The sequence below is a fragment of the Jaculus jaculus genome, chromosome 21 (genome assembly GCF_020740685.1).
Source record: "Jaculus jaculus isolate mJacJac1 chromosome 21, mJacJac1.mat.Y.cur, whole genome shotgun sequence".
Classification (NCBI taxonomy): domain Eukaryota; kingdom Metazoa; phylum Chordata; class Mammalia; order Rodentia; family Dipodidae; genus Jaculus; species Jaculus jaculus.
The window spans coordinates 13,620,472-13,641,120 of NC_059122.1; the positions used below are offsets into that span (position 1 = coordinate 13,620,472).

The following is a 20,649-nucleotide window of genomic DNA, read 5'->3' on the forward strand; positions in this document are numbered from 1 at the left end:
ACGTGACATCGTCGTACCATACTGGGTGTAACGAGACGGGCCGTGGACTCAGGTGTCACGTCCACTCCCGGTTTCGGGTGCAGGTTGGGTGTTCCCAGGTACTGTGCGGAGCGGGGCGCCTAAGACGGGTAAAAGGAGTGTGTGTGTGTTGTGTAGCGCGGGCTGCCCTTGACCCGCCGCCGCAAGCCCGCACGGTGACCACGGCTCCGCTCTACGGTAGGGGCCCAGTGGCTCTGCTCGGGGGTTCCTAGGCCCATCACACACACGCCGAGTGAGAGATGCTGGGAAAACGAGGTGAAGGGAGGACCTGTCGGCCAGAGAGGCCAAAAGAGGCGGCAACTCTGCGGTCACGTGAGGAGCTGTGCCTGGTCACGTGTGACTGCAACGTCTTTCGATTGGGTCAGTTTGAACGGAGTACGGAAGCCGAGGCGGTTCATTTACGGCCGCGTTTTTTTTTTTTTTTTTTTTTTTTTAATTCCCTCTCGCTGGCTCCCTCCTTCCGCGCGAGTCTCTGGAGAAGCCGCAGCGCTTGGCGCCGCCGCCGCCGCCCGGGCCCGGTAAGTGGTTCTGCCTCGGCTCCGCCCGCTCGGCTCGGTCTAGCGTCGACCCTCGCTGGACTCCGGGCCTGTAGAGCCCGGCCCGGGCGTCGGGGTCGCGCCGGGCGGGGAGAGGCCGATCTCGAGGCCGGGAGAGCGGGCTGGGCGGGGGAGGGGGAGCCGGGCCGAGAGGAGCGGAGCCTCGGAGGTGGGGCCTCGGGCCGGGTCGGGTGCGGCGAGTGCGGCGGCGGAGGCCCTGTGCGGGGAGCGCCGGGGGTTACCCAGGGCCTCGTTTGGGAAGGCCGCCTTGAAAGTTGCTCCCGGCCGGGGGCTGGGGGTGAGGCGCCGGGCAGTGCTGGGAGTGCTCCGGGGCTCGTCGTGGCTGGCCTGGCGACGGGCGCTGCGGGAACGGGAAGGCGGCATCGCGGCGGGGGGACCCTGTCGGGGGGCCCCCGGGGAAGAGGATTGGCCTGAGCTGATGGGGCGGGCGGTGACCGGTCGTGCGGGCTTGCACTGGGCTCGAGCCGTCGGGGGTGCTTCCTGTGCGGCCAGGACGGAGAGACTTCGACGCCGGCGGGGCTCGGGGGCCGGGGTAGGGGAGGCGGCGGGGATCCGGGCGTGGGAACTCCCGGGGACCGGGCTGGGCGGCCAGAGGATTTGGGGGCACACCCCGCCGGGAAGCGAGGGGACCTGGCGGACCTGAGCGACTGCGTTTCGGAAGATGGGAAGTCTCCCGGGCTTGCATTGGGGAGAGCAGGGGGCCGGGGCGCTATCGCCCCTGGGGCGGGGCCCCTGGACGTGGAGGCGGCTGGGTCCTCGTCCAGCAGCCGAGAGAGAGGCAGAAGCCTTAGGGCCCGCAGCCGGGGGCAGCGGCGAATGGATCACCGTGGGAAGATGCCTCCACGTGGGGCCCGATGAGGATTCGCGGACCCCCCACCCCCCGGCTAGCTTCCGTGTCCCCCCACCCGTACTTCCGAGCCCGCGTCTGCGAGGCCCGGGAAGGCGTAGCCGGCGGGGTCCCCCTGCACTTGGGCAGGCGTCGACCGGCGGCCGTAGCCCCGGGGACTCAACACGGGTCTCAAGCGGAGCCTCCGAGACCCGGCGCTGACCCAGCCTCTACCCCCGCAGTCCGCCTTGCGCCATGGACTGGCAGCCGGACGAGCAGGGCCTACAACAGGTCCTGCAGCTGCTCAAAGACTCGCAGTCGCCCAACACAGCCACCCAGCGCATCGTGCAGGATGTATCCTTCCTTCCGGGGCTGGTGGATGGGGCAGATTTCTGCAGTTTCTGAAGACCAGGTGGAGGGGGAGGAGCCACGTCCTGATTCCCAGACAGCTCTCTGCTCCGGGAGAGATGTTAAGGATTCAATTCCTGTGTCCCATTCTGAGAAATGCAGGTAGCCAAGCATGAGAGCGCCCAGCGCTCGCTCCTTTTAACTACTTACGTAGGCGCAGATTCTCTTCCCGTCTTACTGATGGCGATCCGGAGGCATGGGCAGAATGACTTGGCCAAATGACAGCTAGGAACCATTGATGCCAGGGTGGGAAGTCCAGCCTCTCAAGATTTGAATCCAAACTGTCTTGTTAGAGTGGTAGAAGGGGCAGAACTTTAGTTGGCACGTGAGGTTTTTTTAGTGTTTATGGCTAGAAACTTTTCAGCTTCAAAACAATAGCAACTTTCATATGAAAACGGGAATTATCCCTCCACCTCCTTTTCCAGGGCTCTGAAGCATGCTGAGTGCAAACTCTGCCACTGAGCTCACTGCCCCCACGTTGCGATGTTGGGTATCAAACCCAAGGCCTCACACATGCCAGGCAAGCATGCAGTAATACCGAACTGTCTGGCTTTGTCTCTCCCCCCCACCTCTTTTTCGAGGTAGGGTTTCACTCTAGCCCAAGCTGACCTGGCACCCACTCCTACCTCTGCCTATCTCCCAAGTGCACCCCCATGCCCAACTTTTTCCTTTTTAATTGTTTTTCCCCTGAGGTCTTGCTCGAGCCCAGGCTGACCTGGAATTCACTATGCAGTCACAGGGTAATCTCGAACTCATGGTGATCCTCCTACTTCTGCCTCCTGAGTGTTGAGATTAAAGGCGTGTACCACCATATCCAGTTTCCTTGGTCTCACTCTTACCCAGGTTGACTTTGAACTCATGGCGATCCTCCTACCTCATCTTTTCATGCTGAGATTAAAGGGATGTGCCATTACATATGGTCCCTCTCTCCTTTTTCTTGGGGGGGGGGCAAGGAGTCTCTCTGTAGCCCAAGCTGGCCTAGAGCTCATCAAAGTAATCCTCCTGCCTCAGCCTGCCCTTTGCTAGGATTTCGGGCTTGTGCTATCATGCCTGGCTTCATCCAGCTCAGGCAGTGTTGGGGTGCACTGGCACAGCTGAGTCGCAGCTGCCACCTCCAAGAGGAGAGGGGTTCTCAGCCCTCTTCTGCTCTAGCTGGGGCTTTCAGGATCAGTGACATGCTAGGCATCTGCCTTGGTCAGTGTGTGAACTTGGTGCTCCTGAACGTACTCTGTGGTGTTGTGGGTGTAGATGTGGGTTGGCTAGTGGGGTCCCAGTAGCTAATGTCCTGAGCCCATTGGTCTCTGGTGTTCTCTGGCCCTTGAGCACTGGCTGGGGAAGACCTGTATTCTAAGTCCTTTGGGGGCGGTTAATGTGTCATGGTCTAGATATATGGCATGGAACCTGAAGTCCTCCTTCCTCAGCCTCCCAAATGCTAAGACGACATCTAGCTTCCCAAGGCCCTTAACAGCTTGGCAGAAACTCAAACAACTCAACCAATTTCCCGACTTCAACAACTACCTGATCTTCGTCTTGACCAGACTCAAGTCAGAAGGTATGTCCTTTGCCCCTCCATACATGCTGCCCGACCCAGACCTTGCTTCCCCCACCACAGCTCCCTAACCTCCTCAGCCTTCTCCCCCAGACGAGCCGACCCGCTCTCTCAGTGGTCTCATCCTAAAGAACAATGTGAAGGCACACTACCAGAGCTTCCCACCACCCGTGGCTGACTTCATCAAGCAGGAGTGTCTCAACAACATTGGCGATGCCTCCTCACTCATCCGTGCCACCATCGGTGAGGGGCCGTGTGGGTCTGCACGGGAGGGGACCCTGAGGTCTAGCTCTGTGCTGGGAAGGCATTCAGTGTGCTCAAGGTATTGCTTACGACGCTCCAGGACACTCTGCAGTAGCACTGTAACTACTGTTACCTGATGGGGGGGGGGACATGGGAGGACCCAGACCTGATCAGGGGATTTGAAATTTAGAAACAAGCGAGACAGTGCTACTCAGCCTTCTGGAGCTATTGGAAATAGCCACATTTGTTTTGTTGTGAAGTAAGGTGTCTGGTTTGATGCCCAGGTTGGCTGCATGTTCAGGACCCTCCTGCCTCAGGCTCCTGAGTGCTGGGCTTGCTGGGATACCATCACACCTGGCTGCAACAGCCACTATCGTGGAGAGTGACTCAGTGTCTGCCATTTTATGACAGGTCACAGACTAGTGTCATGTCTAGCAACCATAATGCTGGTTTTCACTGCACACATGGAAACAGTCATTAGCTAATTATCCCCCTTGGTGATCTAGACACATTGTGAATTAGTTGTTGCAGTCAGGTTCGCATTGCTGGCAGAAATCACCCGACCAAGAGCAGCTTGTGGGGGAAAAAAAGGTTTATTTGGCTTATAGACTGGAGGGGAAGCTCCATGATGGCAGGGGAATGATGGCATGAGCAGAGGGTGGACGGTACCCCCTGGCCAACATACGGTGGACAATAGCAACAGAAGAGTGTGCCAAACAGTGGCATGGGGAAACTGGCTATAACACCCATAAACCCACCCCCAACAATGCACTGCCTCCAGGAGGCTTGTGTGGGGACACCTGAATCAAACCACCACAGTTGACAAAGGTTTCTTGCTGCCTCTAGGATGGTGCATGCTGCAGGGAAAACTAAGAATTGCCTGTGGCCGTTTTCCCTCCAGGCCTCTCTCTACATAGACCTGCATAACTTTCTTGTGCTTGAGGTAGGGCCTCACTCTAACCCCGGTGAGCTGACCTGGAGTACTTCACCATTGATTTGGAGGATGCCTCTAGGAAGTTTTTTTTTTTGTTGTGTTTTTTTTTTTTAATTTTTTTTTTTATTAATTTATTTGAAAGCAACAGACACAGAGAGAAAGACAGATAGAGGGAGAGAGAGAGAATGGGCGCGCCAGGGCTTCCAGCCTCTGCAAACGAACTCCAGACGCGTGCGCCCCCCTGTGCATCTGGCTAACGTGGGACCTGGGGAACCGAGCCTCGAACCGGGGTCCTTAGGCTTCACAGGCAAGCGCTTAACCGCTAAGCCATCTCTCCAGCCCTTTGTTTTTTTTGTTGTTTTTAAAGATAGTCTCGCTGTGCAACCCAAGCTGGCTTCAAATTTGGAATCCTCCTGCCTCAGCTTCCCAAAAGTTAGGATTGTAGGCATGTGCCGCAGTACCACTCTGAAAAGTGGGGTTCTTTGTTTAGCTCTATTGAGGAGGGCTAAGCGCCAGGGTAGAGCCTGCGTGCAGCTTCTGCCCTTGGGAAGCACTGCCACCCTGTGGGCACACTGACCGGGCGGGCACACTGGCCTTGCTGCCTGTCCACAGTTAAATGCTGCTTTCTGTTTGCTCATTTTCGTTTTTTCAAGGTATGGTCTCACTCTATCCCAGGCTGAACTGGAATTCTCTATGTAGTCCCAGGCTGGCCTCACACTTACAGTGATCCTCCTACCTCTGTGAGAGGGGAGAGAAGAAAAAGAGGCACCCCAGGGCATCCAGTCATTGAAAATGAACTCTGGATGCATGCGCCGGAGCATCTGGCTTACTTGAGTCCTGGGGAATCAAACCTGGGTCCTTTGGCTTTGCAGGCAAGTGCCTTAACTGCTTAGCCATCCCTTCAGCCCACCTAACACTTTTTGCCTTGATGTTGAAGTCAGGTTCACATTGCTGGTAGAAATCACCCAACCGAGGGCAGCTTGTGGGAAAAAAGAGGTTTATTTTGGCTTACAGGCTCCAGGGGAAGCTCCATGATGGCAGGGGACAACAATGATGAGCAGAGGGTGGACATCACCCCTGGCCAACTTATAATATAACGTGGACCATAGCAACAGGAGAGTGTGCCAATCACTGGCCTGGGGAAACTGGCTGTAACACCCATAAGCCTGCCGCCCCCCAACAATACACTCCTTCCAGGAGGTGTTAATTTCAAGTTACCATCAGCTGGGGAGAGTGACATTCAGCACATCTGAGTTTATGGGGGACACCTGAATCAAACCTCCACACTTGGGTTTCTTGTAGTCAGTAGACTTGGGAAGCACATCGGTCCCTCCAAACTCCTGCACCCCATTCTGCATTTGTGGCCTCTCTGGGACCAGACACTTGGCCTGTCTTTGCAATGGCCAGTTCCTCTGGCCAAGACATTATCTTGCCTGGTGCTGGATCCTACTCCCTGTTCTACATCACTTCACATGTGTCAAGATACTACATGACCACTCATTTTTAATTTGGGCGGGGATAGGGTCTCTAGCTCAGGCAGACCTGGAATTCACTATGTAGCCTCAGAGCGGCTTGAATTTATGATAATCCTCCTACCTCTGCCTCCCAAGTGCTGGTATTAAAGGCGTGTGCCACCGTGTCTGGCTAATTTTTTTGTTTGTTTGTTTTTGATTTTCAAGGTAGGGTCTCACTCTAGCTCAGGCTACCTGGAATTCACTCTGCATTTTCAGGGTGGCCTTGAACCCACGCCGATCCGCCTACCTCTGCCTCCCCGAGTGCTGGGATGCCGGTATTAAAGGTGTGCACCACCATGCCTGGCATTTTTTTTTTTTTTAATGAGAGAGAATGAATTGGCTTGTCAGTGCCTTCAGCCACTGTGATCAAAATCCAGGTTTGTGCGCCCCCTTCTGAGCATGTGCAATATTGTGCACTTGTGTCACTGTGTCTGGCTTATGTGGGACCTGGAGAGTCAAATGAATCCTTAGGCTTCACAGGCAAACACCTTAACGACTAAGCCATCTCTCCAGCCCTTTTGTTCTTTGTTTTTTTCAAGGTAGAGTTTCACTCTAGCCCAGGCTGACCTGGAATTCAGTATGTAGTTTCAGGGTGGCCTCGAACTCATGGTGATCCTTCTACCTCTGCCTCTTGAGTGCTGAGATTAAAGGCGTGTGCCACCACGCCTGGCTGATTTTTTTTTTTTTTTTTTTTTTTTTTTAATTTTAGCAAGAGAGAGAGAGAGAGAGAGAATTAGCATGCCAAGGCCTGCAGCCACTGCAGTTCAGCTCGACACAGTACAGCACGTTGAGCTCACGGGTGACCTTGTGCACTGTGTCATCTTGTGTATCTGCTCACGTGCAATCTGGAATAGAACTTGGGTCCTTAGGATTCAGAGGCAAGCACCTTAACCACTCAGCCATCTCTCTAGCCCACTTAAAAAAAATTTTTTTGTTTTTATTTGATGGAGAAAGAGGGAAGGAGAGAGAGAGGGAGAGAATGGGCGCACCGGGGCCTCCAGCCCCTGCAAACAAACTCTAGACGTGTGCACCCCCTTGTGCATCTGGCTAACGTGGGTCCTTGGGGAATTGAACCTGGGTCCTTTGGCTTTGCAGGCAAATGCCTTAACCACGAAGCCATCCCTCCAGTCCCCCCCATTTTTTTAGAGAGAGAATTGGCATATTAGGGCCTCAGCAAATTTAGTCGAACTCCAGGTGCCAGTGCCACCAAGTGCGCATGCGCACCTTTGTGCTTGCATCACCTTTTTGCATCTGGCTTACTTGGGATCCTGGAGAGAGATTGAACCTGGGTCCTTAGGCTTTGCAGGCAAGCACTTTAACCACTAAGCCATTTCTCTGCCCCCAGTTTTTGTTTTTTTTTTTAATATTTATTTTATTTAAAAGAAAATGCTGAAGGAGAAAATACTGAAAGGCAAAGACAGAGAGAGAATTCCAGAAGCCTGAGGTCATAGGATGAGTTCTAGGCCAGGCTGGGCTAGAGTGAGACCCTGCTTTGGGGAGAATAAAAGTTTTTCAAAAACAAAAATGGTAGGGGTTCCTGGAGAGATGGTTTAGTGGCTAAGGTGTTTGCCTGCAAAGTCTAAGGACCCAGGTTTGATTCCTCAGTATCCACGTAAGCTAGATGCACAAAGTGGCACATGCATCTGGAGTTTGCAGTGGCTAGAGACCCTGGCAGGGCCAATAAAGTTTTACTTAATAAAACTTATTTATTTATTTGGTTTTTTTGAGGTATGGTCCCACTCTAGCCCAGGCTGACTTGGAAGTCACTACGTAGTGACAGGGTGGCCTCCAACTCATGGTGATCCTCCTACCTCTGCCTTCCAAGTGTTGAGATTAAAGGTGTGCCACCATACCAGACAAAACTTTAATTTTTGAAAAGGCAGGGGATAGTTCAATGATAGAGCACTTGTCTACAAAAAAAGATAGGGCTGTATTTCAGTGGTAGAACACTTGCCTGAAAGGTATTAGACCTTAGGGTCAATCCCTAGTATCTCAAAAAAACAAAACAACAACCAAAAAACCCCCAAAAAACAGTTGTTCAATTCCTGTTTTTCTCAGACATCTTTTCTTCTGTACTTTCTCTATAGTCCTTGGCTTATTGCTGTTTGAATCACAGCCTCCCCTTGAAGAGGATTTTGTATTGGATTCTGAGCCAGGTCCCTCAGACTGGGGCAGACAAGGCTCATGGTTAGGCTCAAAGGATGTATGCTGAGGCAGCCAGTGCTACCTCAAATGGAATCGCTTGAAGAGCACTTCCTTGGTGTGCGAGAGGCCCTGGGTTCCATCCCCAGCACCCCAAAGCCAATAGCAGGGAGGGCTGCAGGGCTGTGATGGGAGAGTGTTGTGCAGAACCGGAGTCTGCGCTGGTGGGGGATGGTTGAGGGTCAGACAGCCCCGCGCCCGCATCCCGCCCAGCCTGAGGCAGCCTCCTTTCCCCGGCTGCCCCAGGCATTCTCATCACCACCATCGCTTCCAAGGGCGAGCTGCAGATGTGGCCTGAGCTGCTGCCCCAGCTGTGTAACCTGCTCAATTCCGAGGACTACAACACTTGTGAGGTAGGCGGGGCTGGCTGTAGCTCACCCGAGCGGGGCCAGGCCCGGGACCCACACTGGTCTGTCCACCTCCCCATCAGGGAGCTTTTGGAGCTCTGCAGAAGATCTGTGAAGACTCTTCTGAGCTTTTGGATAGTGATGCTCTCAACAGACCCCTAAACATCATGATCCCCAAGTTTCTGCAGTTTTTCAAGCACTGCAGCCCTAAGATCAGGTGGGTGAGGCTCCCCAGGGCCTCCACGGGCTTTGTGCTGGGATGGTGGGGTAGATGCATGAGTTCGGAGTGGTCATCCCACTGCTGTCCCCCAGGTCCCATGCCATTGCCTGTGTGAACCAGTTCATCATGGACCGAGCCCAGGCACTCATGGACAACATCGACACCTTTATCGAGGTAGGCTACTAGGCTGCAGGCGGGCAGGGATGAGCCAGGACTCTGAGGCAGCTGACTCTACCTTTCCCTGTAGCACCTGTTTGCCCTGGCCGTGGATGATGACCCTGAAGTGCGGAAAAATGTGTGCCGTGCCCTGGTGATGCTTCTGGAAGTGCGCATTGACCGCCTCATCCCCCACATGCACAGCATCATCCAGGTGTGCACAGCCAAGCCAGGGTGGATGGGTGGCTGGGGGATGGTGGAGGCCCCACACAGCTGGACAGGCTTCAGCATCTCCCCCCTGCCCCAGTACATGCTGCAGAGGACCCAGGACCACGACGAGAATGTGGCCCTAGAGGCCTGTGAATTCTGGCTGACGCTGGCCGAGCAGCCCATCTGCAAGGAAGTCCTGGCCTCCCACCTGGTCCAGTGAGTGCTCCTGCCCCAGGCCAGCAGCCTCCAGCACCCCCCTCCCCCCGACACACACACACACACACACACACACACACACACACACACCAGGGTTTTGCCTCAGCCACCATGCCTGCCCAGCCCTGCACAGCCCACCTGTTGTATGTGGGGTCACTTTCAATCCTGTGTGCACAGATTTGCCAGAATGCAGCTTTACTGGCATTAAACAATCAGGTAACAGTGTGGTGGCACTCGCCTTGAATCTCAGCACTTGGGAGGCAGAGGAAGGACAACTGCTGTGAGTTTGAGGCCTCCCTGAGACTACATAGTAAATTCCAGGTTATGTCAGCCTGGGCTAGAGTGAGACCAAAAAAGAAAAAAAAAAAAAGTAACAGAAGCCAAGTGTGGTGACACACCCTTGTAATCCTAGTACTATGGAGACTGAGAGTTTGAGTCTAGATTAGACTAAATGAGACCCTATCTCAACAGAACAAAGTAAAGCACACCAGTTTAGGCCTCGGGCATGCCTGGGTCAGAGGATATTAAAAGCATGTGTGTTCTCTCTCAGACCTACTTCCTCTGTGCTGTCCTTCTCTGTAACGACCTTCCTAACTAATGTTCTGGCCTTTTGCATTCTTCCAGATTAGGAAGTTCAAAGTAAAAATTGTCTTTTAAACAAAAGTCCAAGAACTAAGACTTTATTCCCAGCAGTGAGAAACTGAGGTAGGAGGATTGCCCTGAGTTGAGACCAGCCAGGGCTATAAAGTGAGTTCCAGATCAGTCTGGGCTAGAGTGAGACCTTGCCTTGAAAATACAACAGTTAGAGTCAGGGCTAGGAGATGGCTCAGCTGTTAAAGGCACTTGCCTGCAAAACTTGTGGGTCTGGGTTCAACTCCCCAGCTACCCATGTGAAGGCGGATGTGTGCAAAAAGTATTCAAGCAGCTGGCCTTTTTTTGCAGCAAAAAACCCTGGTACATGAACACACACACCATTTTTTTTTTTTTTCTTTTAAGAGTCCTAGAGCTGGCTGTTTTGGTAGTATGTTGTCCTGGAACTTACTTCCTCAGCCAATATTTTAGACATGTTTTACCATGCCAAGCTTGAACCCACCTTTCTTAACCAGTTTGGATCACTTACTCTCAAGGGATTACTGGTACCAGACAGGGGTGGAGACTAGAGGGAGAGGAGAGGGCTTTCAGGGAGGAATGAGACAAGCTTGCAGAGCAGAATAAGGTCCTGTCAGGAGTTCCCAAGCCTCTGTTACATGGGTTCATCAGGACTACTTGAGGAAGTAGTGAACTCCGTGAACCCCCAGCCTCTCTTCAACAGGTTGATCCCCATCCTGGTAAATGGGATGAAGTACTCTGAAATCGACATCATCTTGCTCAAGGTCAGGTGGAGTGTGTCTGCTGTGGGGTGAATGTTCCCAGCCAGGGGTTCTTGAGAGCATCTCCTGGTGGTGCTGAGTGGTCTGCCTGGCCTCCTTCTCAGGGCGACGTAGAGGAGGACGAAGCCGTGCCTGACAGCGAGCAGGACATTAAGCCACGCTTCCACAAGTCCCGAACGGTGACCTTGCCCCACGAGGCGGAGCGGCCCGACGGGTCCGAGGACGCCGAGGACGACGACGACGACGACGCCCTGTCTGACTGGAATCTGAGTAGGTGCCTGGCCTGTGGGTGTGCCAGTGGAGCAGGCTCCGCCCAGGTGACGAGGACTTGGCATGGAGCCGGCTGTGTTAAACTGACCATGTCTTAGCCCACTGCCGTGCTTACGGGCCTCCCTGAGCCTCTCTCCTGCCGTCCCTCAGGGAAGTGCTCCGCCGCGGCGCTGGACGTCCTCGCCAACGTCTTCCGGGAGGAGCTGCTGCCCCACCTGCTCCCCCTGCTCAAAGGACTCCTGTTCCACCCCGAGTGGGTGGTCAAGGAGTCAGGCATCCTGGTGCTGGGTGCCATCGCCGAGGGTGAGTACCCTACCTGTCTACCGGGAGCCACTCGCCGGGTTTGACCCAGTTGTCACGGCACAGGCCTGGGACCTCACTCCTTCCGGGCTTCTCCAGTGGACCTGGGAGGGACTGCAGACCTTCAACACAGCGGGCAGGCAGGCGTTGTATAGTTGTGTAGTGTCGCAAGTGTTGTGACAGGAGCCACAGTGCCGACCACAAGTCCTTCTGCAGGGTACTTCCCACAGGGCATCCTGAACCTCAGGAGCCACAGGTGGGAATTAAGTTCACCCCTGAAGCCTCGGCTTCTAGAGTCCTGGGGTTGCAGCCATGTGGTTTCACTCGTACATGTGTTGAAGTCCTATTAGATATTGATGGGAAAGATGTTGAGATGGCCCCAACTGGTAAAATAGATTCTCTCCCTCTCTCTCTCTCGTTTTTGGTTTTTGGAAGTAGGGTCTCACTCTAGCCCAGGCTGACCTGGACTTCACTATGTAGTCCTCGAACTCACCATGATCCTACGACCTCTGCCTCCCAAGTGCTGGGATTAAAGGTTTAGCCACCATGTCCAGCTGTTTTTCTTTTTAATTAATTAATTGTCAAAAGAGAATTTTTTTAATGTCATGTAGAGTTTTTTTAAAAAAATTTTTGTATACTTTTTATTTATTTGAGAGTGACAGAGAATGTACATGCCAGGGCCTCCAGCCACTGCAAATGAACTCCAGACTCGTGTGGCACCTTGTGCATCTGGCCCACGTGGGTCCTGGAGATTTGAACCTCGATCCAGGGTCCTTAGGCTTCACAGGCAGCGCTTAACCACTAAACCATCTCTCCATCCCCAAAGAGATTTTGTTTGTTTGTTTGTTTGTTTTTCAAAGTAGCGTCTCGCTGTAGCCTTGGTTGACCAGGATTTCACTATGTACTCTCTGGGTGGCCTTAAACTCATTCACGGAGATCCTCCTACATCATTTTATAAAATTTTTATTTGCAAGCAGAGAGAGAGGACAGAGTAGGCTTGCCAGGGCCTCCAGCAGATGAATTCCAGATGCATGGGTCACTTTGGGGAATTGAACCTGAGTTGTTAGGCTTTGCAGGCAAGTGCCTTAACTGCTGAGCCATCTCTCCAGCCCTTTAAATTTGTTTTTGAGAGCTTTAGAGCCCAGGCTGTCCTGAACTCATGACAGTCCGCCTGCAGGAAGCACCATGCCTGGCTGTGTGAGCCAGGGCTTAGGGTGAGCACTTGCCTGGCACGTATGAGGCCCTGGGTGCCATTCCTGGCCCTTAAGAAAGAGAAGGCAAGGAGCAGAAGGAAAGTGCAGACACAAAGGATGCACTCTCAGTCCTGCTGTGGGTCGTTGCTGCCCTGTGATGGCTAAACTGTCCTGCAGACTTTGAGTACTTTTGAGAAAGAAGTCTCACTCCAGACCATGCTGGCCTGGAGCTCTCTCTGTAAAGTCTAGAATTAGTGGCAGTTCCCATTTCTGCCTCCCTGGTGCTAGGATTGCAGGCATGTGCCACCATATGCCTCCTGTCTGCTGTTCCCTCACTGCAGGCTGCATGCAGGGCATGGTACCCTACCTGCCTGAGCTGATCCCGCACCTCATCCAGTGCCTTTCCGATAAGAAGGCCTTGGTGCGCTCCATTGCCTGCTGGACACTGAGCCGCTATGCCCACTGGGTGGTAAGCCAGCCTCCCGACATGCACCTCAAGCCTCTGATGACTGAGCTGCTCAAGCGCATCTTGGATGGCAACAAGAGGGTACAGGAGGCGGCCTGCAGGTGAGCCTTAACTGACCCGTGACGCTGCCCCCCCCCCCCCCGGGAAGTGATGACACCTGTGACTGTTGACGTGACACTGATCTCTGTCGTATTCGTACTGGCTGATCCCACTGGCACCTTTTTCAGCTTCCCATGTTGCAGTGTCTCCTGCTGGGGCCACTGAGTCCTCCATCCCATTCTCCCTTCCACCAGTGCCTTTGCCACCCTGGAGGAGGAGGCGTGCACAGAGCTGGTGCCCTACCTCAGCTACATCCTTGACACTCTGGTTTTCGCCTTTGGCAAGTACCAGCACAAGAACCTGCTCATCCTCTACGATGCCATTGGCACCCTGGCCGACTCGGTGGGCCACCACCTCAATCAGCCGGTGAGACCCTGGAGTTCCCCGCTCCACCTCATCCTCACGTCCCTTTTCCCTGGTGACCTGGCATTGACACCGTGTCACGTGCCAGGGACATGGCCATGGCCTCCACAGGAAGACACACTCTTGGCCCCTGCCCTGTTCCCAGTCTCATGAGGGAGACTGAGACAGTTTGAGACAGCGTGGTGAGTGCCGTGCTGGGGGAGTGCACGAGCCTGTGGGAATCAGCAGGCCCTGACCTAGGCCAGGAGGGGTGGAGAGAGGACAGGGGTGCTGCAGCTGAGAGGAAGGAAGCAGAAGGTCCTGGATCCTTCATGGGTCAGCAATAAGAGTCACAGGCCACTACTACCCCAGCCAGCCACCTTCCCACTCCCTCCCCAGGAGTATATCCAGAAGCTGATGCCCCCTTTGATCCAGAAGTGGAACGAGCTCAAGGATGAAGACAAGGACCTCTTCCCCCTGCTGGAGGTGAGCAGGCTCAGGTCTTTCTACCCCCTCCCCACCCTGGCCCTGAGCTCACCGCTCCTGCCCCTCTCTTGCCAGTGCCTGTCGTCAGTGGCTACAGCCCTGCAGAGTGGCTTCCTGCCCTACTGTGAGCCCGTCTACCAGCGCTGTGTCACCCTAGTGCAGAAGACGCTGGCCCAGGCCATGGTGAGGTCAGCCCCTGGCCCCGGCCCTCCTCTGCCCAGGCCCCGGCCTGCCCTCCTCATCTGCCCATCTGTGTTCATTCAGATGTATACCCAGCACCCCGAGCAGTATGAGGCCCCTGACAAGGACTTCATGATCGTGGCATTGGACCTACTTAGTGGCTTGGCTGAGGGCCTGGGTGGCCATGTAGAGCAGCTGGTAGCCCGGAGCAACATCATGACACTGCTTTTTCAGTGCATGCAGGTAGGTGTGCCCCATGGCCACCCAAACCAGGTCATACATAAGGCCAGAAAGGGAAACAGGCCACGGACCTTTTGACAGTATACACAGTAGCCTCTCAGGGCCACCCTGGGACACTCAACACCCAAATGTGCCCAAACAACATCAGGGAAAATGAGCCTTTAAAAAAGTACCTTCTGGGGCTGGAGAAATGTCTTAGCAGTTAAGTGCTTGCCTGTGAAGCCTAAGGACCCCAGTTCGAGGCTAGGTTTCCCAGGACCCACGTGAGCCACATGCACAAGGGGGCGCACGTGTCTGGAGTTCGTTTGCAGTGGCTGGAAGCCCTGGCGTGCCCATTCTCTCTCTGCCTCTTTCTGTGTCACTCTCAAATAAATAAATAAATAAAATTAAAAAAAAAATTAAAAAGTACCTTCTGGAAGCTAGGTGTGGTGGTGCATGCCTTTAATTTCAGCACTTGGGAGGCAGAGGTAGGAGGATTGCCGTTGAGTTTGAGGCCACCCTGAGATAACATAGTGAATTCTAGGTCAGCCTGGGCTAGACTAAGGAACATAAAAGAAGTTTGTACATATTCAGTGTAACTACACTTTTCCATTTTTTTTTTTTAATTTTATTTTCAAGCAGTGAGAAAAGAGAAACATAGAATGGTTGTCTCATGGCCTCCAGTCACCTCAAATGATCTCCAAATGCACGCACCACTATGTGCATCTGGCTTACTGGGTTCTGGGAAATCAAACCTGGTTCCTTGGGTTTCACAAGCAAGTGCCTTAAGCCATCTCTTCAGCCCTGTTTTGTTTTAATTGAAGCAGGGTCTCATGTTAGCTAAGGCTGCCTCAGACTCCTGACTGTTTACATGTGGCCAGTTTTGACCTTGAGCCCACTAAGCCAACACTACCACAGGTATACCCATAGCCCCTAACAAGGGGCTTAGAATTGAGACACCTCTGAGCCTCAGGCCATATTCAGTCATGCCCCCAGGGATTCTTCAGTCATCCAGGGTGCGGGGAGGGAGCCCCAGTGCTCTGACAACTCTTCTACCTCCAGGACTCCATGCCCGAGGTCCGGCAGAGCTCTTTCGCCCTCCTGGGAGACCTCACCAAGGCCTGCTTCATCCATGTCAAGCCCTGCATCGGTAGGCTGCTCCCTTTTCCTTCATCCATGAGCCCCCCCACACACACCTGGCCTCTAATGATGGAGCTCTGCCCAGGGAGTACCATGACGAGATTGGGATGTATTCGTACTGTCTGATGGGGCCTGCTCAGCCATTTCTAGGAACCTATCCTGGCCGGCCTTCCTGCTCAGCATGCTCCCTTCTCCCCACTAGCTGAGTTCATGCCGATCCTGGGCACCAACCTGAACCCTGAGTTCATCTCTGTCTGTAATAATGCCACCTGGGCCATCGGGGAGATCTGCATGCAGATGGGTAAGTGCCCTGCAGATGGCATGGTGTGCCTGTCTCCATTGCTCTGTTCTTGTCCTGGGCGTGGGATGTTGGCTCTGGCTGAAACCCTCCCATTGGCTACCTGCCTCTTGAGTGTTTTTCTGATGGGCATGGCCAAATGACTAATAGGCCATTTGTAATTGGGACAGAAAAGCTGTTCCTTCTTGGACTGTCTCATGTACTTGGATGGAATGGGCTGGGTGCCTGGCTCCCTGCCTCATCAGTGTGGGTTGGTGACTTTAGAGGAGCCTCTGGTGTGTGGCATCCATTACAGCTGGTGTGGATTTGGGGGTGGGGAGCATCCCAAGCTTGCCCTTGTTCCCTCAGTGGTGGTTGCAGGCCAATCTGGACTGACCTGGGGTGATGCAGGGAGGGGAGCTGCCTCTCTGGGTGGAGTAGGCTCTGAATGGCTGGTCCTTAGGGGCGGAGATGCAGCCCTATGTGCAGATGGTTCTCAACAACCTGGTGGAGATCATTAACCGGCCCAACACGCCCAAGACACTGCTGGAAAACACAGGTGGGCGCCAGGCCTGGGCTATAGCCCTGGCCAGCTTTCTGGAAGTAGAGTTCCAGGCTCAGAGGGGAGGGAACAAGGGAGGGTGTCCATGCACCTCTAAAAGGTGTTCTGGGAGAGCCCTGAGAAAAATACTTGCCTTGGGGACACCTGCAAAGAGATCCAGGCCAGAAGGGGAGGGCAACTGGACTGGGCCAAACACAGGGGCCCAGGTTTTCCCTTGGGGCCGTGGGGCGGGGCTCAGTGCCTCGTGCCAGAGGTCCCGCCACGTACCCTCCCGGGGCCACTCGGGGTTGCAGGTCGCCTGACGAGTCCCTCTGCCATTCCAGCCATCACCATCGGCCGCCTGGGCTACGTGTGCCCCCAGGAGGTGGCACCCATGCTGCAGCAGTTCATCCGGCCTTGGTGTGTGCCTGCCTGAGTGGGGCCTGCTGGGGGGGGGAGGCTGGACAGGCAAGCCCCGCCTTCTGATGGGCAGTGTACTCCCTGATTCTGCCCGGGAGCATGCTACCTAGCCCTCAGCCTACTGCCCCCCCATCCGCTCACTCTCAATCCCAGCCCCTCCCGCTGACTACGACCCACCTTCCCCCAGGTGCACTTCACTCAGGAACATCCGGGACAATGAGGAAAAGGACTCAGCTTTCCGAGGCATCTGCATGATGATCGGAGTCAATCCTGGGGGTGTTGTGCAGGTCTGGGGTGCTGGGCTTAGTGGGTTCTGGGGGGGGGTCAGGCTCAGGCCCAGGTGGCCACTCATGGAACCCATCCTATTCCAGGACTTCATTTTCTTCTGCGATGCTGTGGCCTCATGGGTGAGCCCAAAGGATGACCTTCGGGACATGTTTTATAAGGTGAGGCTTCCCTCCGCCCCACGGAGGCTGGGAGGGGCAGTCCACTGTCTCAGGCTGTGCCTTAGCCCGCTGTCACTCTGGTCTCACCACAGATCCTCCATGGCTTCAAAGATCAAGTTGGGGGGGAGAACTGGCAACAGTTTTCAGAGCAATTTCCACCGTTGCTCAAAGAGAGGCTGGCAGCATTTTACGGGGTCTAGACAAACGGGGAGACCACCAGGTAAATGAGGGACTCCAATGGGCACCCTGGATCCTGTCTGGGCAAAAGGGACCCCGGCTGTGACTCTCCCTCTCCCCTGCAGGTTTCTGTCTTGCGTCATCGTCGGAGGGATTGCTGGGGAGCGCATTGCGTCCAGAAGTCGCTGTGCCCTGGTCGAGGGGGGTTAGGGAGGAGTGAATGGGACCCAAATCCAGACGCCTTCCCTGTCTGTCCGTCCGTCCGTCTGTCGGTCCACCTGTCCCAACATGTGGGCGGGTGGGTGGGGCCTCCACGCTCATCCTACAAACAGGGAGGGGGGGTGGGACTTCTTGGCGGGCAAGAGCCCCCAGGTTCTAATCTGGGTCATCTCAAGGCAGCCCACAGGGCCACCCATATGGGAGGGAGGAATCCACGAGGTCGACCAAATCTGGTGTCAGATGAGGCAAGGGGATCGCAGGCGGGGAGGGGGGGTCCTTGTAGAGACGCGTACACTCACACGTTCACACGTGGCTACACGCATGTGTGGGCGCTGCAGCCAGCCAGGCTGGGCCAGTCGTCCCACCATTTCCCCGACTGCATGGAGACAGTAGAGTTAGTGAACCCTGAGTCTAGCCGTGCGGCCTTCCGTGTATCCTGCATCTAGAGTATAAGAAGCTTCCGCCGTTCTGCCAGAATCGGAGGTGACTGGGGAGGGCTAGGGGGGTTGGGGGCCTCAGCTAGGACCCCAGGGTGGGGGGAGGATGGCCACCTTGAGGCCTCCCTATCAGCACGTGCACGCTTCGGAACTGCTCCACACACTCCTGCCGACTTCATGGCAGTCTTCTTCAGTGTGCCCACCTTCGTCCCAGCCCGGCCAGCAGAGTGGGGACCGTCGGAGCAGCAGGGGCTGGCCCAAAGTTGCCCTGCCCCCGCCCTGGATCCCGGAAGTATTTGAAGGCAAGATGCCGAGCCCCTTTTCCCTGGAGAGCTGTGGCCTCCTCTGCTCTGGAAGCATCTTCCAGGCCGGTTAGGTTGTGTGTTCCTGACAGCCTCTTCTTGGGGCTGCAGTGGTGAAGAGAGGGTCTCGGGCAGTCCAGCAAACATGACCGAGGGCTTGGGGAGGGGGAAGTGTCCTGCCCCTCACTTCGTCCCCCTGGGGTTTACTGCTCATCAGTGTCCACTGGGCCCAGACCCCAGCAGACTGGGACCTTGTAGAGACTGGCTGTGGACACCACCAAGGTGGGAGGGGCTCCTATGGAGGAGGGCATGGTTACTACAGAAATGGCCAGGGAACAGGCCCTGCAGCTCCTTCCGGTTTTTTCTTTCTTTCTTCTCTCCCTTCCCTGCTTTCTGCTTCCTTGGGAGCCCTTGTGTTTGACTAGAGACTGGCTCCATCCTGCCAAGGCCCTGAACCCTGCTGTAGTGTGGGTCCTGCATGAGACAGGGTCTGGTCTGCCGCTGTGCCCAGGGGCACTCGGTGCACATTCCATAACTCAGCCGCCTGTCCTCATCTATCCTCCCTCCTAACCCAGTACCTTGGTGGTAACTCCAGCTCCTCGGAGTGTCCTCTGCTGGGTCTTGGGGTACGTGGATGGATTGGCTGGCTGATGGGGTTCGTAAAATCCTCTCCACCAAAACCGGGGAGGGGGGGGCTTCAACCACCTTCAGGGAAAAGGAACCTAATTCTTCTAGTTTTTTTTTTTTTTCCTTTTAGGCAAGCTATTTAATTTTTTAATTTATTTTTTTTATTTTTATTTTTATTTTTTTTTTTTGCACAATGAGTTTTCTTTTTTATCTCCTTCCTTGCCCGGGGCTGCAGGCACAGCCTAGCCTTGATCTGCAGCCTTCCCCACTCCCATAGTCTCTCCTCACCCTCTTACCTTAGGCAGGCTCCCGGGTCTGTCCATTTGTTACTGTGCTGTGCTGGGGACTGGCGCCTAGGTGGCGTGAGATTCCACTTGTGTAGAACTTTGTTGAGTAAAGATCAGTTTCTTGTGAAACACTTGGTGTTCGTGGCTTCCTTTGTTCTTGTCTATGGCGGTGGGGAGGTGTGGAGGCCTCAGTCCCTGGGACACCTTAGAAAGGAAGCGACAAGACTGGAGAGATAGACAGCTCAGCAGTGAAGCGCACATCTTGGCACAAACATGGGGCCTGAGACTACCAGTGTCCAGATCTCCAGACCCTCTGTAAAGCAGCCGGTGTGACCGCCTGTAACTCCAGTCCTGTGAGGAAGTGCGCTCTGGAGTTGACAGGCGGAGAGTGGTGGAGGAAACTCCTGCTCTTGTCACACCAGGCGAGCATACAGGGGGACTTGAAGGCCAGCCTGGGTCTCACTGCAGGTCAGTGAGAAAGAAAGAAAAACACGGTGAGAATGCACAGAACTCTTTTCATGAATTACAGTTTGAGGGAGCCGGGTGTGGTGGCACACATCTTTAGCCTTTAATCACAACACTCAGGAGGAAGGGGTAGATCATGGTGAGTTTGAGGCCAGCCTAAGAGACTACATAGTGAATTCTAGGTCGGCCTGCGTTAGAGCAAGACCCTACCTTGAAAAAGTTTTTTCCTTTTAAGGAGTTGAGAGTAGCTTAGTGGTAATAGTGATAGATAGCATGTACAAGTCCCTAAGAAAGTTACTAATTTGGAAACCCAGGTCTCTTGTTTTCGTTGTAATGTGGAAGGGTGAGGATGAAGGGTGTTTCAGAGTATTAACACTTGGGATTCACTAGTTTAAACACACCAGGCCTGCCATATGCTAAATTGCACAGTCTTGGAGCAATCCCTTATCTTTGCCAACTACATGAGTGGGCAGGCTAGAGTTTTAAATGCTTTTGTAAATAAGCGGGGTGTGGTAGTACACACCTGTAATTTCAGCTGCTAGGTTGAGGCAGGTGGATTGCAAAATTGAGGCCGATTTGAATTTCCCAGAAGAAACCCTCACCTGGATAGAGGACTGTGCAAGGCGGTCAGGGGCTCAGTGTAGGCTCTTGCTTGCAAACCCCGACAGCCCAGATTCTCCAGCACCCATGGAAAACCAACTGCCCAAAGTGGTTCATGTGTCTGGAGTGTTTGCAGTGGCAGGAGCCCTCAGAAGCTGAAAGCCAGTATCAGCTACATAGGGAGATCGAGGCCGTCTCAATCCCCCCCCCCTTCCTAATCCCCTAACTTTCAGCAGAAATGCAGTTATACAGCAAAATTTCTTGGGCTTTCTTTAGTCTCCTGATAACCATTCGTTCTCTCACCTGTTACTGACCTTGCATATTACTTAGGGTAACTGAATCCCGTGTTCAACACCCACAGTCTG

At 54.3% G+C, this 20,649-nt stretch overlaps 1 protein-coding gene and 1 non-coding gene across 4 annotated transcripts; both read left to right on the top strand.

Moving 5' to 3' along the window:
- The first annotated feature begins 475 nt into the window (after window positions 1–475).
- On the top strand, window positions 476–17,636 carry Tnpo2 (transportin 2). Of its 3 annotated transcripts, none has more exons than XM_045139325.1 (25): window positions 476–557; window positions 1,665–1,776; window positions 3,307–3,382; window positions 3,473–3,622; window positions 8,519–8,625; window positions 8,703–8,836; window positions 8,932–9,013; window positions 9,087–9,209; window positions 9,303–9,421; window positions 10,734–10,794; window positions 10,896–11,061; window positions 11,212–11,364; window positions 12,896–13,121; window positions 13,314–13,485; window positions 13,861–13,947; window positions 14,023–14,130; window positions 14,212–14,370; window positions 15,409–15,496; window positions 15,689–15,787; window positions 16,227–16,322; window positions 16,619–16,724; window positions 16,912–17,011; window positions 17,096–17,170; window positions 17,263–17,390; window positions 17,473–17,636. In XM_045139325.1, exons 2-24 carry the CDS (start codon window positions 1,678–1,680, stop codon window positions 17,368–17,370), a joined length of 2,694 nt encoding a protein of 897 aa, XP_044995260.1. In that variant the 5' UTR covers window positions 476–557; window positions 1,665–1,677; the 3' UTR covers window positions 17,371–17,390; window positions 17,473–17,636. The 3 variants fall into 3 exon arrangements, with proteins under 3 accessions (XP_044995260.1, XP_004672504.1, XP_044995261.1); XM_004672447.2 differs by having other exon boundaries at window positions 16,649–16,724; XM_045139326.1 differs by lacking the exons at window positions 476–557; window positions 1,665–1,776 and having other exon boundaries at window positions 8,548–8,625.
- Window positions 13,162–13,231, top strand: LOC123456409. Its single transcript, XR_006634510.1, has one exon. It is a non-coding gene; the product is annotated as a small nucleolar RNA SNORD41 (small nucleolar RNA).
- Window positions 17,637–20,649: the final 3,013 nt, after the last annotated feature.